The sequence below is a fragment of the Orcinus orca genome, chromosome 1 (genome assembly GCF_937001465.1).
Source record: "Orcinus orca chromosome 1, mOrcOrc1.1, whole genome shotgun sequence".
Classification (NCBI taxonomy): Eukaryota; Metazoa; Chordata; class Mammalia; order Artiodactyla; family Delphinidae; genus Orcinus; species Orcinus orca.
In genome coordinates, this window is record NC_064559.1 from 54,199,679 (window position 1) to 54,216,177 (window position 16,499).

Genomic DNA, 16,499 nt, shown 5'->3' on the forward strand with positions numbered 1-16,499 from the left:
ATTCAGTGGACTAATAATGTTATTTTATTGTATTTCATTTTATTTTCTTTCTTTGCAAGTGGCAATTTTCCTGTTTAGTTTCTTGTAAAATCCCATTCCATAAATGGAAGCTTGATCTCAATTTTAAAGTCTCTATAATGTCATCATTATGGTTGACCCACTTCAATTAATGAGGTAAATTCAGCCAAAGTTGCATAGAATTTATTTATTTAATAAACATATATTTGAGCACCCACTTTGTGCAGACAACCTAGTTAGGTGTCAGATATAGGAGACACAGTAGGATGCGAGATCTGGTCTCCTCTCTCTCAAAGGAGTTTACGATGGGATGTGCGGCCATGTGCACAAAGGAGAATGGGGGTGATGGCAGTGTGAAAGGGCAAGTTGTCAAGATGCTCAGGATGGACTAAGAAGGAGCTAGCCAAATTTATAATTCTTTCCAGAAACACTGTGTTTTGGCTCAAGGAAGGAACCACTGTATCTCGTCCCAGACCTCAGCTGGTGCCATAAAGTCCTTTGTGGGTCTCAAATCAGGTCTGTTGCCTGGACTAATACAGTAGGTCCCTAACTGGACTTTCTTTCCTATTTCATCAGAATTTGGTACCCATGTACCTTTAGCACTCTCCAAGCCACTATATATAGCCTGCCAAAAGAAGTCCTTGATTTGAGGTTCTTTAGAAAGACCAAATCACATGCACTTATAATTAAAGAGCTCTGCTCACACCTGTTCACACGATAGGTAAATGGTGAATGGGGAAAACAAAGTTACATTAACATAGGCTTCATTTGTACCTCTGCTAATGACGATAGCAGCATTTAATGAGCACCTACTATAGGCTAGGCACAACATAAGTTCTTTGAGTTCAGTATCTCACTTAATCTTCTCAGTAACCCAACAAAGCAGCTACTGTTTTTCTCACTTTTACAGATGTGGAGTTCAATCAGCTAATTCAAGGTAACCCAGTAAAGGGCGGCGTAATTGCCATGATAATATTGCTTCTCACCACTTAAAACTATGATAATTTGTTCCTCTATATAGAACAGAGTTCTTTATCTTATTGCAACAATTACTATAGATAGCAATAAATGATGTGTTCTAATGTCATGAACATCTATAAATTCCAAATTTGGTATGTTTCTAAGGAGAGACCCAAATTAAATCAATATGCTTTTAAAATGACAGCTTTATCAAAGCCGTTCTTACTTGAACGAACAAATAATGTTCTTCTCACTATAACTACAAATAAAGTCCAATTAATGACTTACGGGTTATTGACCCATATCTACCAACATCAGTATTGCTCTTCCATTAGAGTAACTGCACATGTTTAATGGGGAGGATATCAAGGAGGTGTCCACACAACATGCCCTAACATCTCTTTAGTTCAGGAATGCTACTCTGAATTAAGGGGGAGTTAATCTTATGTTTGGATATATTCAAACAGAGCACAGCAGCAAGATGATCAATCTTTTTAATTTCTTAGCTGACTTGTCACAGGACCAGGTTAGAAGGTTATTAATTTCTTAAGCACAGTGTCATTCTTTTTGCTGCCTAATTACCCTCCAAATAAATGCAGGGTCTGGCCATGTAGATTGTTCTGGAGAAAGACTCTAGAATACTTTGTATTTAAATGTGTTAACTCATTTATAAGCTTATATCCAGTGATTCTTACTCAGACCTATCTGGGAAATCCTACATTTATTAGAGGAGAAAGAACTGCAAAGCTCTGGAAGCACTTACCGCGAAGGAAAGGTGAGAGGCTCTGTATGCTCACATAATGCAAGAAGACTCGGTTTATAGACCTAAGAAACTGAGTTATATAGGGGACAAAATCAAATCAGGATACTCAGAATCTTTGGCTATCCAACATTCTCCCAAGGCATTTTTTTCCAATCTGTTGGGTTGCGTTGGCTGCATGGCTCATTGATGGAATAACTTCTTATCTTGAGCTTTCCACCATGCTAGGTGCATCGAGGATTACAAGCTTGGTGTGGATGGACGCTCTTGCCAGCTCATCGCAGAGACCTGTCCAGAGGGAGGTGACTGTGGGGAAAGCAGAGAGCTCCCCATGAACCAGACCCTCTTTGGGGAGATGTTCTTTGGTTACAACAACCATTCCAAGGAAGTGGCTGCTGGACAGGTGCTGAAAGGAACATTCAGGTGAACCCCACGTCCATAGCACTGGTTATTCAGGACTGTTGATGGGTCTCTTCTCTGATGGGCCTTAAAGTCAGCATAAAGTCTTGTATCTTGGATCCAGGTAACTGTGACCCTAAAAGGATAGGTTATTTTCTCTCCCCTGGTCTTTACTAGGTTCACACTTCTCCTTCCAGAACCCAAGAACCCTGAACAGTAAAGTGTTAAAATAAATTTTTACCTTGCCCAGGCAGAGACTACAAGATTTTCCATGGAAGCCACCACAAAATGCTCAGGTTCTATCATCCCTCTGAGTCTTGGCGAATGAGTCAATCTAGCATAGGTCCTCAATATGGTCCAAGAATCCCTGAGGGTCCCTGAGATCCTCTCAGGGGATAGTCAAAGTCCTCCCTTTTCCAACTACAGAGAGGATGGGTTTCCTTCATATACTTCAATCCAAACAATATATTGCAATAAGTTGAATGCAGAGGTGAGAATTCAGCTGTCTTCTATGAAATCAGACATTTAAAAAACTTGCAAAAAATGTAAAATAATGCCACTTGTCTCATCATTTTTCAAGACATGTTAATAGTTAATGGATTTATTATTGTCATCTAAAAATATATCAATAAATATTTTTTAATTTTTTCTTTCAATTTCTAATATGGTAAATGTTGATAGATATAATCTACATAAACAAAAGCTACTTGGGGCCTTCAGTTATTTTTAAGAGTGTAAAGGGGGTCTTGAGAACAAAATGTTTCAAACCACTGACTTAGAATATTTCTAGGAAATTCTCCATTTGACCCCTGTCCCTAATCTATCTTAGGTTATTTGAATACATCATCCTCAGAATCCATGCATTTCAGGAGATGATGGTGGTGATGATGATGATGATGATGATTATGTTGAAAGTGTTATAATATGGACCAGCAGTTGATAGCAAGCTAGGTCTGGACTCTTACAGGCAAACTGATAGTAAACTTTCGAGGTATTTTTTGGAGTCAGTTGTGTTTTCTGTTACAGACAGTAGACTTTACTAAAATTTCCCCTTTTAGCCTGGGACCTCATTTGCCAATGGCAAGCAGTGAGGTGTCATAATGAATATTGTGGTGGCTTCATTTGCCCAGATCTTCTGGAGAGGGGATCAGGGGGTAGGGACTGGTGTGGGATGGGGGGAAGAATATTCTCGATCTTGTAAGTAGACCTTTTCAGCTGGTTTATTTCTCATCTCCCTCAGCCCTTGCCCTACTTCTCACACTCGTGTCTTGCTCCAGACATGTACCTTGAGTGGGGTCCAGGGTGAGGGGAAGTTTTTGGTCCATTGTGGGTTGAGACATAGATCGCTCACCAAAGAGTGGCATTCACTTGAACACTCAGAGATGAACGTCGGCCTCTGTTTCCAGGCAAAACAACTTTGCTCGAGGTTTAGACCAGCAACTGCCAGATGGTCTTGTGGTGGCCACTGTCCCCCTGGAGAATCAGTGCCTGGAGGAAATCTCAGAACCAACCCCGGACCCAGACTTCTTGACTGGTGAGTGTGCCACACACCTTACTTAACTGGCAGAAACAAACAAGCAGCTCCCTGTGATGCTGTGAGCTCAAGACGCTTGACCTTGCTTATTTTGGTTTCAAAGCCAGTGATTTTCTTGATATGTGATAAAAGCTCAGTCCTAAAACTGAACACTAGTAGGATTATTTGTCAGTGAAACGGCCAATATTATCACATAATTCTCTGCAAAATGGCCATAATAATACCTTTCCCTGCTAGTCTTATTGGGATGCTTTGAAAACAAATGAAATAATAGATATGTAAGAGTTCAGAGTTCTCAGTGGATTAGAGAAAGTGACTAGGTCACAGCAGAGGTAGAAAGAAGGTAGATTGCTTAGAGCCTAAGTATCTGTCATTGGTTCCCCGGCAAGTGCTTCTGGAGCAGTGTGAGAGAGTAGAGAACGCTAGAGCTTTGTTGTCAGACGACCCTGGGTTTGACTCCTGGCTCTGCTACTTTCTATCTGTGTGACATTAGACAATACAGTCTCTTGGGGTCTCATGGCCCCCATCATAAGATGGGGATCATAACACCTGTCACTCAATGTTGCTTGGAGCCCAACGGCACTCTTCTCCTCGGCTCACTGTGGAACAAAGGTATGGGCTGATTGGGAGAGGCAGGAATACTAGGGGTCGTTTCTCCTTTCTGTGCCACTAAAGACCCCCAGTTAGCACCTCCTGGACCAAAGAAGGCATTTCAGAGTGTTCCAGGGACCCTTAAGAGGCAGCCAACCGGGAACTCAGCATCACTTACTAGGAGTCTCGACATCAGCTCTTCCATTGTCAGCTTTGTTCATTTCTCCATTACTCCTCTCCCTTCTTCATTCTATGTCTTCCTTATTCTAGACCCTTCTCCCCTTTATTTTCCCCTTTTCTGAAGAATAGCTTGAACTGAGTGTAAGCCTTTTTCAGATATCAAGTTATGTCCGAAAATTTCATTTAGACCAGAATGGGGTTAGAAGTAGGTCTGTCTGAGTTAGTATAGCATAGTGAGCACTAGCTTAGGCTCTGAATCCTGACAGCTAAGCTCAGGTCTTCACTGGCTGTGTGATCTTGGACAAGTGACTTACCTTCTCCATGGTTCAGTTTTTTACCTGTAAACATGGATATTATAGTATTATCTTTCTTATAGGATTAGTATGAGGAATAAATATTCATGAAGTTCTAAAAACAGTTCCCGATACATACTGAGATGTATGTTTATTAAATATATAAATATACCAAGGAAGAAAGAAAATATGAACATTCAAACTACCAAACTGTGCTTTCCTTATAGAAGAAGGAAAGGGAGCAAGGGAGAAAACAATTAGATATATTCTGGACCAGAAATAAATCTCATCGAAATAAGCTGCCTTCTGAAAGATCACACACACACATACACACACACAAACCTGAAAAAAGTAAAGTGCACCTCTGGGTGTGTCCTGAAAGCCTATGTCTCTAGTGTTTGGCAATCTGGCTTTCTTGTTTCCATGTCATTGGCTGAGAAACACTTGCTGGGTGTGTGTAAAATGCCTTGTAAAGGAGGTGTGAGATGGTGCACAGAAGCAGGACAGGCTCCACACTGCCAATAAACTACCTGGCTTCTGCTTAAAGAGTCACCAGGGCAACTCTCTCACACATTAGAACTTACATGGAAGTGAGATTTCAGTTGTCAGGCTGGGAAGACACAGAGTAGTCCTGGATGCTACCTGAGCTTTTTGGGGAGGATAGATCTGAGAAGCATCAGAAAAACATGTGCCTGGGGCTTCCCTAGTGGCGCAGTGGTTGAGAGTCCGCCTGCCGATGCGGGGGACACGGGTTCGTGCCCCGGTCCGGGAAGATCCCACATGCCGGGGAGCGGCTGGGCCCGTGAGCCATGGCCGCTGAGCCTGCGTATCTGGAGCCTGTGCTCCGCAATGGGAGAGGCCACAACAGTGAGAGGCCTGCGTACCGCAAAAAAAAAAAAAAAAAGAAAAAAAAGAAAAACATGTGCCTGAATCTCCATCTTTGGAAATAAGAAAAAGATCCAAACTTTGTTCAAATCCACAAGAGAAACTTCTTTCTTCCCTGTGCCCTTGGACCTCTCCTGATTTGGTATATCAGAGGCAAAAGGAGTGGAAGGATGTCCTGGTGGGACCTTTCCTTTTTCATGGTCTTGAGACAGTGACATTCCTAAAAGTACAGAGAGAACTTTTCTTGACCTGCTAGTTTTCTACCCAGCCTTTCTTTTTAATGTATTTTGATTAAGAAGTGATACCAGTTAGTCCAAGAGCAGGTATTTCCTTTGATGTAAGAAGGAATCAGTCTTGTTTTTCAAAGCCCAGAATAACTAGAAGAATCAGTTAGAGATGGTTGACCACTTTTCTTCCATATTTATTTCCTAGTTCTGGTAACATTTTAATTATATCTTTCTTGAGAGTCATACAGAGAATGTCATATCATGCTGCACTATGTGCTATTATAGGTCACAGTCCCCATAAACCTACAAGCTTAAAAGGTTTTTGGGCGAAAGTGATCTTCAGGTTCTTCTATATCAGCATTTTCAAGCATGTTTTTTTCATGAAAAACCAGCCCTCCACTCATAAATAGGTTCTATCTTCAAATAATTTGGAAGTAGCATCTACCTCTCAGCAATCTGCAGCACCTGAGCATGGAACAGATTCCAGGAAGTCCTGCACTAAAGAAATACCTTTTACTTTACTTAGCCCAGCAATTCCCAAATCTGTTTAACTAGAGAATCCTTTTACACATAACAGCTATTTCGAGCTTTCAGAATTATTGGCTTAAAGAATGTACTGGAAATTTTCTGATGTATGTGTTTTATCTTGCCGATTACCTTCTTCCTTACCAAAACAGTTAAGAACTCTTATGCTTTACAAGCCTTTTTGGTGTTATAAGTTGTGTGGAAATAAATGAAGACCAACAAAATGAAAACAGGTGAAGGCTATTTACACACAGCAAGGGAGTCAGCCACCATCACTTGCATTTTGGCAGAGACTGAGAGGTAGGCAGAGAAGTAGGAAAGCTTCAGAGTGGAAAAAAGGGAGGGCTTCAGATATGCCCTGATAGGCATGTAAGCTATTGGCAGGTGATCCAACTAACCAGGAGTGAGGTATTCTTAGGTAAATGTTTAGGAGACCTATTTGACTTTCTCTGGTGGAACCTAACTTGGAAGCAAGAACAAAAATTAGGGAAGCTGTCAGTTATTAATCAAGTCCTGGTGAGTTTGGCCTGATTGTTACAGGGGTTATTATTTGGCTTCCTGAACTAGAAGAGATGGTGGTCTGACTTCCTACAAGTCTGACTTAGAGACGGTAGATTAGCTTCTTGGGCTGGTTGCTGTAGATAATAGGGTGGTTTGCTGGGCTGGTTGCTGCAGATTGTGGGTCAGAGTTCTGTTTTTACATGCGGTCTGGCCATCATCCATTTGTATTTTCAGTCTCTCAGCTGAGAAAAAAAAGAGTCCAGAGGCAGATCAAGGAGGAAGAGGAGGCTGCTGGTCACATTCATGGGTCCGATGGGCGCCATAATCACGGAATCTTAAACATCCCCTTGACATTTCAATAAAATAACAGGAGAAAACTAACTTCCTTTTCTTTTCTTTTCTCTTTCTTTCTTTCTTCCTTCCTTCCTTCCTTCCTTTCTTTCTTCCTCCCTCCTTCCCTCCGTCCCTTCCTCCCTCCCTTTCTTGTTTCCTTCCTCCCTTCTTCTTTCTCTATTCTTTCTTTCTTTCCTACCTTGCCTGCCTGCTTGCTTTCCTTCTTTCCTCCCTTCTTTCTTTCTTTCTTTCTTTCTTTCTTTCTTTTTCTATCACGTAGGTCTATCCAGTCATTCTTTTTTCAAGCATATGTAGGGAAAAATATGTTCTTTCTTGAGAAAACAGATACTTTGTTTGGAAAAAAAGTCATTCACAAATGTATCACAAATAATAATAAAATGAAATAAAAAACTGGGACTAACCGCATTGCAAGGGCACACCGAGAAAGAATCCTATGACTCAGCAAGAAAATAGATATTTTTAAATATCCCTTTCCTTTTAACTAATGGAAATATTATCTGTAAGTGGGCACAGAACAACATTTCCCGAGAATTAACAGTTATATAACTGTTTCCCTGACTATGGTGTAGCATAAAGGCACTCAGTAGAATTGTTGTTTAGCAGTGAAGTAATGGAGTTTGGTTGTTTGGCTTATCCTGGGCGAATGTGGGACACTGTCATCCCTGCCCACTGCCAACACCCGTGCTTCTTTTATTTTCCCTTCCCTCTACTGACCTGAACTAAGGCCTGGGAATTTATAACAAAAACGTCAGTTAACAAATGTCAAGTTCACACAATTAGAAGTGATGAGAGAGAGGTAGGGAGGAGGGTGACAACATTATGAAAACCATGTATGTATATGATGTTTTAGCTTTTCTCAATGTGCTTTTATACCCGTAACTTTATTTTGTCCTGACAACCTACCTGTAAAGTAGGCAGGATGAATACTATCATCCCCACTTTTCAGATACGAAAACTGAAAGAAAGGAGTTGCCTAGCCCCAAGTCACACAGCTGGTTGGAATCACAGAATTGAAAAGGAAACAAGGGGTCATCTGAGCTAAGCCGCTCACTTCACAGATGCAACAACTGAGAATCACAAGGTCCCCTGGGCAGGTAGCCAGAGAGGAAGCTCAGGCCAGTTGATTGGCAGGCAGAAACTGCCCCCTTCGGCAGCATGGGTGCCTTAGAACTCCCGCCTCCTGATTTCCTGCCCTTTTCTTTTCCTGCTAGGAAACAAGTCCATTAAAGGGAATGTTTCCTGATATATTGAAAAATCTTTATCGGGCTTGCTATCTTTTTATTAATAGAGTTTCTGAAATAACAGCAAGCTGATGAGCTAGCATCACTAGAGAATGCATACTACGTAGAACAGTTTTACAAAACATGCACATTATAACTCGAATGGAACGTACCTTGGAGGTATGTGACTGGAGTCTTAAACTTGTAAAGTTAGAATTTCCTTCATACGCTTTTACAATTGACATAAAGGCGAAAAGCCAGCGTATGCAGAAGTATGACTGCCGTCACAAAGCTTAATGCCCTAAAAGAAGAGCATATGAAAGGAAAATTGCTGAAAACCTTCTTTTAGTTTCAAGTAACTTATCTTTGATTACCTGAGATCAGATTTAAGCAATTGATTCAGTAAGCACCTCTTCTGACCTTTTTTCCTGTTTTTCTACCGATTATTATTCCCATATGATTCACACAGAAATGGAAATTTGGCAATCACTCAGCTAATTTGATCAGAGTTGACAAGCAGCTAATTAATCCTACCTACTCTTCATCCAGTTTAGGCACTAAATTAGTTGATTTAGCCTGAAGGAAGCATGGGTCAAAATGGCAGGATAATTCACTACATATGTATTATTGCCATTGTATTTACACACACACGCTCACTATCTATCTAAATTTATCATATATGTGGCCATTATATTTGCATATGTACATATATACGCACACATGTGCATACATCAGGCATAGAAATGAAGCCAAAATTGGTGCTCTAAACTTAGCAAGGTGATTTTTTAATTTCCTGTGGCCGAATTATTTTGTTTCTGTAGCATTTTATATTTATAGTAATGGCTAGAATTCAAGTAGAGTGCCACTCTTTCTACAAGGTGTTCAAGCAAGAACAGCTCATTACAACATCACTAAGAGGCTACAAGGATATATTTATTGAGAATGACCTTGGATAAGTAACTTGGCTTCCCGGAGCCTCAGTTTTCCCATCTGTAAAATAGGGACCACAAATAAAGTGCCTATCATGTGTCTAGCACATAGATGACACTCAGTATAGGGCCCATTCCTGCCCCTTACTAACTTAGTCATGCTGACACTGTCCCTCCTGGTAAAGACGAAACAAGCATTATCAGCTTCAGAGTAATTAAAACTTAGATACGGAACACAAATCAGTTAAGTGGGACACAGAAATCGATGTTATCAGGAACTTGAGCTGAGTCAATTATTGCAGCTATTAAAGAGTGTAAAAACCTGTGTGTTACAGTAAGCCCAGAGTTTCACATGAGTTTATTAAGGGAGTATTGTAGTAGAATAGTTACGAACCCTGTTCTGGTCTCACACACATCTGGAACTTTATCCTGGCTCTACCTGGTGGCCTAGGGCCCTTGTGCAAACTCCTGTCTAAGCTTCAGTTTTCTCATTTATAAGATGCAGACAATAACACCTAGTTTACAAGGATCATATGACTATATACAAAGTGCTTAGCCGAATGCCTGGTACAGAGTATAGGTTCAATAAGTGATAGCTGTTGTTTCTATGATTCCAGAAATTTTCTCCAAAATTTTCTCCAAAAGCATCCAAAAATGCTTTCTCATTTCCTCACAATTACACCCCCTAAGCCAGTAGACTTGGGACTTGAGAATCCACTACATGCATTGAGTCCGCATTTCCTCTGTCCCTAGGGATGGTGAACTTCAGTGAGGTGTCCGGATACCCCGTCCTGCAGCACTGGAAGGTCCGCTCTGTGATGTACCACATCAAACTCAAACAAGTGACCGTCTCTCAGGGTGAGCACAGCTGCAAGCCATCCCTCCCACCTGCTCCTGGGGTGTGGCATTCCTTCCCAAGGGCACAAGCCTTTTATCAATGTTGAAGATGCCATCCAAAATGTAGCCACTCCACGAGATCTATAACCTAGTCACTCGATTCACCCTTCAGGGCAAATGGCTGGAATCGGATCATTTTCTTAGCATAGATTAAATTGCAAGTCTTATCTTGGATAATAGAAGAGATGGAAAGGGCAAGGCGGGAACCACTGGAGATAAATTTAAACACTTATTTTATCATATTTCCTGGAGTCACCCAGCGTATAGAGAGGATATGCGAAAGCAAACTTTTTATAAATTGACAGAATAAAACTTTCCAAGTGCAAAGAGTATACTTTACTATACCTTAGAGGTTCTATATGATGAAAGAAATAAGGGAAAGAGAGCAAGAAAGAGGAAGGGGAGTGGAAAAATAGAAAATAGCTATGGTTCCTAAAAGCAAGTAAGCAAGATAGATGGATAGATAGATGAATGTAGATTTATCTACATCTATGTTTTATATATATAAAGATATGTATATATATATCTTTATATCTAATAAGTTAAGGAGTAGTGAACTCTGAACTTAGGATAAATTGTTCCAAAACAGAAAAATGAGGCACCTTGTATAAGTATTCTTCAAATCTTAGTGATAAATAGAGAGTTGTGAAGAGAAGTGAGACATATACTAGAGAAAGAAGAGGCATTAAGGATATAGAACATCTCCAAAGTACACAAAGGGACTCAGAACTTTTTATTTTCTATCACGAAAGAGTTCTTGGCAAGAAGGGTTTGGGATGTGGCTATTACTGAAGTGAGCTCTGCTGGTGCAGAAAACACTTGGAACGAGCAAAGTTACTCGTCATCCTAGAAAAATACGGCAGTATTTTTCACATACTCAGTTTGCACGCAGCACAGGTGCTATGCATATCAGGGGTTAACAATCACATATCTCTGTTGATACGTGCTTTTAAAAGCCACACATGGCATCATGGACGATGTGGACCTCTGCACTTGGGGTCTCAAGCCTGGGCCGGGCTCTGCCTTGTCCTGATAGGACACAGGTGTGTCAAAAAGAAGGCTGTACAAAGTTGGTCAGGTAGAGAAGGTATTGGATTTGGAAAATTTGTCATAGGTTATCTTTCTGACGAATATGAATCTCTTAAACAGGGAAGGCAAATCCAAGGAGATTTGTCTGGGGAGGAGGCAAACAGATTCCTTCCTCCATTTGCCATTTCAAAGTCTTTATACTTTTGATTTTCTTAAATAAGTGTAAGCAGTGTTTTAGTGGCTTTCCTTATCTTTCTTCTTCCATTATCTTCCCATACCCATTTCTCTGCATGAAGGCAGCATCCTGAAAACTTTTTTGGTCACTACCCACAGTTACAGCACAGTTTACACCGTGACCTTGTGCACAGGCATGTCCCCACATACACACCACAGAAGGTTCATGAAGCCATACTTCATCTTCCCAAGTGAAATGTTCTCTGCTGGTATTTGCGTTTCTATTTTAGACTGTGCTATTCTTTTTCATTTTTAAAATGCTATTATTTGAGCTCACTAAATTGATTTAATGTCATGACTTGTGATTTGAAACAAAAAACTTTGACTTAAGCAGGGAGGTAGTGGAGATTTGATAATGTTATACTTAACTTGCACGAAGTTAACAACATAACTAACTGGGTGGAAGAAATATTCTTTTAGGAACTGAAATGTCTGATTTAGCTACCTGGAAGTACCTGGTAGCTCCAGCCAGCTCTCCAACATCACTTTGGGCCACATGACACTTGCACATTGAGGCTGGATGGCCTGGGAATCCAGATACCCATATTGTAAGTCCTCACTCTTTTTCTTGGGTGACCTTTCTCCATAGCCCTCAGCAATGCTCTCCACTCCCTAGACGGGGCTACATCTCGTGGGGATTTTGTAGCCTTGTTGGACCAGTTTGGCAACCATTACATCCAGGAAGCTATCTACGGCTTTGAGGAATCCTGCTCTATCTGGTACCCAAACAAGCAGGTCCAGCGGCGACTCTGGCTGGAATACGAAGACATCAGCAAAGGTGAGTGACATGCTCGTCAGCAAGTTCTACTCCCTGTGCAAGTCCTGGCTGCCTAGGTACATCCATAGGACCAAAAATAGGGAGTCTGTAGGTGAAGGACTAATTCAGATTTGCCTCGATGTCCTTGCCCACCCTTTAAATTGCCAAGGTTTGGTTGCTAAAACCAGATGTCAAAATGGGAGTATTTGGGGAAACTTTATATGCAGGAGGGGGTCCAAACTGTATGACCACTGAGCGGGTTATCATAGAGGGAGTCTTCTAAAGGGCTTACCAGCCACCATGCATCCTGTTACCATAGCACGGGCAAAATACTAGACGGTTCTTATGGAGTGGGGGAGAAAAGGAGAGCGTTTCAGCCTCCCCCACCACTCCCTGCCTCTGGCAATCCCATCCTACACTGGCTGGCAACCCCTTCCGGTAATTGCATAGTAAACCCCTTCTTACTCCATCCTGCCCTGTGTTTAGGGGCAATTTTCCTACTGCTCTGTGCTGTGAGGAAATCTCCGTTGCCCCAGGTGTTTGTGTAGCTCTGGATAACAGCCTCCCAAATAAATCTTGGTCCACTGTTTGATGGCAAGTTAGTATTCAGTCCAAGTAAGTATAAGAAATTGGAATTTCTGGGACCCTTTGAATCACCTTCTGATGTAGGAGGAGTACTGGCTGGTAAATTTGTGTTCTGATCAACCAAGACTGGTTTAGAATTGCCATTCATGGAATTTCTTCTTCTGAGCTTATCCTCATGGCATTCTGATGAGCTCAAATTATGGATGTGTGAGTTGCTAAAGGGCAAGTGATGAAATTAGCACAGTGAAAACTCAAGAAGTAGGTCATCCTAAGATTTAATGATCAAGGGTCCCTCTGAGACTAGGGACCCCCTGCTGTCATCAGAGCTACAGTGGGAGAAAATATGCTCCCGTGGCTGAGATGCCCTTGGTTCTCTGAGCTCCATACAGATTTCTATTTTGTCTTGAGGCATGAGAGCCCCTCTTCTGACTGGGAGCTTTCTTCCAAAAGAAGCAAGAGGCTTGTACCTGGACTGCAGGCTTCCCCCCAGGTCCTGATTCCTCTAAGCTCAAAGAGACAACCGCAGGCTTCTTGGATCCCTTCAAACTTCAGCATCTTAAAATTGTTCTGATTCCAGTTTGCCAAGAAGGAGTATAATGTAAGCACATTTCGATAAGACCAGTTCCAGCTGGCAAAACTTTGTTATGTTTCCATGCCAGAGCCTAGCGATTGAACCAAAGGACTAAAGCCTCCTCTATTTCTGTTTGCCAGTGGTTCAAGGATTGCCAGGCTCTAGGACTGCTGGGAGATGCGAGTCTGACCTTCCTCAGAACTCCTGGTTCTACCTCTTGCGTCTATCCTGAGCATTGTAGTATCCTTAAGGTTAAATGCGAAGCCCAGGAGGGAACTTTGTCCATGGCCTTGGCACTATGCCCTATCCCTCTCCATTCTTACACACAAGAACTAATTTTGTCACAGTCCAACTGTTGGCTTTAGTTCTCATAAATATGATGTATATCACCCCTTGCTTGTTATTGATATTAAAAGATATTCAAATATTTTAGTATGTTTATTTTGATCTCTTGCAGTTGTCCATGTATACCTGCCCCCCAGCTGACTCCTGAATCTTACCTCTGTGTCATAGAGTTTATCTCTCTTATTGTTGGATGTGATTCTTACCCATAAATATTTTTCTTCTCCCTACGCACTAATTTCTTTTTATTCCCAAAGCACGAAGCATGCTACTGATTAAGGATTATAAGTGCATAAGACAAAGGAAGATTTTCTTCTGCTTTTTTGCACTCTGGAGAGGATTGCTCCGGAATGGAATTTATACACTAGTGGTGACAAGTGTTCTGAGAGGGCTATACCTACCATGGCATAAAAGTGACACCTTTTTAGACTCGAGTCCTTTAATTATATGTTCTTGCCTATTCTAACTTTAAAAACTTTCCAGTGAAAAGGGGTTTTGTGTTCTTTGCTTTTGTACCTATGATTAGATACCTAAAATTGCTTATGGGTTGAATAGGAAAGAGGTTTATCGGGGTGAAATGAAATGGAAAGATCACAGGACTGAAAGGCTGGGACTCTAGAATCTGCCAGGTGACTTGTGTTTAGTCAATCAACTATAGGCATCTCCCCTGTAAAGCCTTCTGTAGTTTCTTCCAGCTCTGACAGTTTATGGATCCTAGAAGTCCCCTTTATGTGAGAGGCTTTCTCAGGTGACACATTTGAGTAAAAGACTTTCCTCTTCTTTCTACAAATCACTACACAACTTCTTGAGGGTAGGTTCTATGCCTTATTCAACTTTGAAATCCCAGGGTCCAGCACAGAGCCGGGCACATGACAGTCCCTCAGCAAGTGTTTGTTATTGTTGAGGTTGTTAGTGATGGCAGTTGGGGTTGTCTCGGTGGGAACGGTGGTTAAAAGCTCTTCTGATGTGGTGACTTCCCACGTGGGTTTTATCATAGACACATAAAACGCTTTAGGTACACCTGACTGATAAGAACTCAGAGATGGGTATTTTTGAACAGATCTTCAGGAGGCAGCCTTGTATTCAACAGCCACTTATTTGTCGTACAACCACTATATGGTTTGGTCAGACCATTATGTAGGAGCACCTGTCTTAAGATAAGTCTGACTGGAGCCCATGAATAACATATTTCCATTTCTCACAGTCTAAGATTAGCCTCTCTTCTTTTTCTTTTACAGAGCAAATAAAGACTATCTGAATTGAAATTTCCAACCTCACTCTCTCTAATTCTAAACTGACTTCCATCTTTTCTCATCATCCTTTGCCCTTGTGCCTCAGGAAATGCAGTGAGTTCCTCCTCTTCAGGCGAATCTCTCCACCTGTACACTTGCTTCCTTCCCTCTCTGCTTCCTCTTAGTCCTCACTCATTCATTAGCCTCCCCTTTTTTCATCTCTGCAACCTCTTCAGCCACAATTATCCCTTCGCCAACCTTCTAGTTTCCAAAAAATAATATTTTTATAAATATGCAACTCTTTTACCACTGTTTCCTTTCAACATGGCACCATCAAATTTCTTGAGTAAGTAGTTTATACATCTTTTCTCTACTTCCTCAACTGCTTTTCACTCTTCCAATAATTGCTTTCAGCCCCGTCACCCTTACAGAAATTGCTCTGGAGAAGGAAAAAAAAGACTTTATAAGCGGAGGTTCATTTTTCTATTCTGTGACCATTTCATCTATCTCAGCTAAAGAATTTGTCCCTTTTGGCCAGGTCTGCCTTCTTGCAAATCCTCTCCCTTTGTGTCTCTGATGCTATTCTGTCCAGATTCTCTTCATAAGTCTTTGACCTTTATTTCTCATTCTTTTTTGCCCTCACTCCTCTAAAGAAATCGCTTACATTTTGGTCATTTTCTAGGATTTCACCCTTAATGTTCATTTCTTCTTCACTGTTGCTGGGTGATTCTCTTTTGTATCTACCTCAACCCACATCTCAAATCCTTCCCTTCTCCCTGAAATTCGAAAGCTCATTTGTCTGTGAGTGTTTACCATTTCTACCTGGATATTCTATAGGCACCTCAATGATCAGCATCTCTTTTCTCTGTATCTGCTAGTAGATTCATGAACCACATTGATGGGTCAAAATATAAAGTGAGGGGTCTTTTATATTCTCCTCCACCCTCCACATTCAACCATTTACAAGTTCTGTTCTTTTTACCCCCTAAATATTTCTTCAGCAGGTGTCTTCTCGTCCGTTTCTCAAAATTGTATGAGTTTACAGTATCAGCTCTCATAAGAAATATTGAAATAGCATCCTCAGGTGCCTTCTTCAGTTTCCTGCCACTCTCGTCCATTCTGCATTTCACTATCTGTTATCTTTTTTAAATGCCCCTTAATGATATGACTCTTGAGCTTGGAGCCCGTCACTAATGCCCTACTGCCTTCTCAGCATGAACATGGCTTCACTCCCTGTATTAGTTTCCCATGGCTGCTGTAACAAATGACTACAAACTTGGTGGCTTAAAACAACATAAATTTATTTCCTGAAAGTTCTGGGGCCAGAGATCCAAAATCAGTTTCACTGGTCTAAGCTCAAGGTACTAGTAGGGCTGGAGGATCCTTCTAGAGGCTCTAGGAGAGAACCCCTTTTTTGCCCTTTCCAGCTCACAGTGGCCTCCTGTATTCCTTGGCTTGTGGCCCCTTTCTCCATCT

General features: G+C 41.3%; 1 protein-coding gene across 5 annotated transcripts in view; it reads left to right on the plus strand.

Annotated features, from left to right (window-relative positions):
- The window catches only part of ASTN1 (astrotactin 1), a 326,481-nt gene that overhangs the window by 232,870 nt on the left and 77,112 nt on the right, over positions 1–16,499 (plus strand). For all 5 annotated transcript variants that reach the window (XM_049715380.1, XM_049715388.1, XM_049715367.1 and 2 more), the window contains 4 exons: positions 1,967–2,161; positions 3,544–3,671; positions 10,130–10,234; positions 12,126–12,314. In XM_049715380.1, the coding sequence (XP_049571337.1) occupies positions 1,967–2,161; positions 3,544–3,671; positions 10,130–10,234; positions 12,126–12,314 (617 nt within the window). The remainder of the gene's footprint in view (positions 1–1,966; positions 2,162–3,543; positions 3,672–10,129; positions 10,235–12,125; positions 12,315–16,499) is intronic.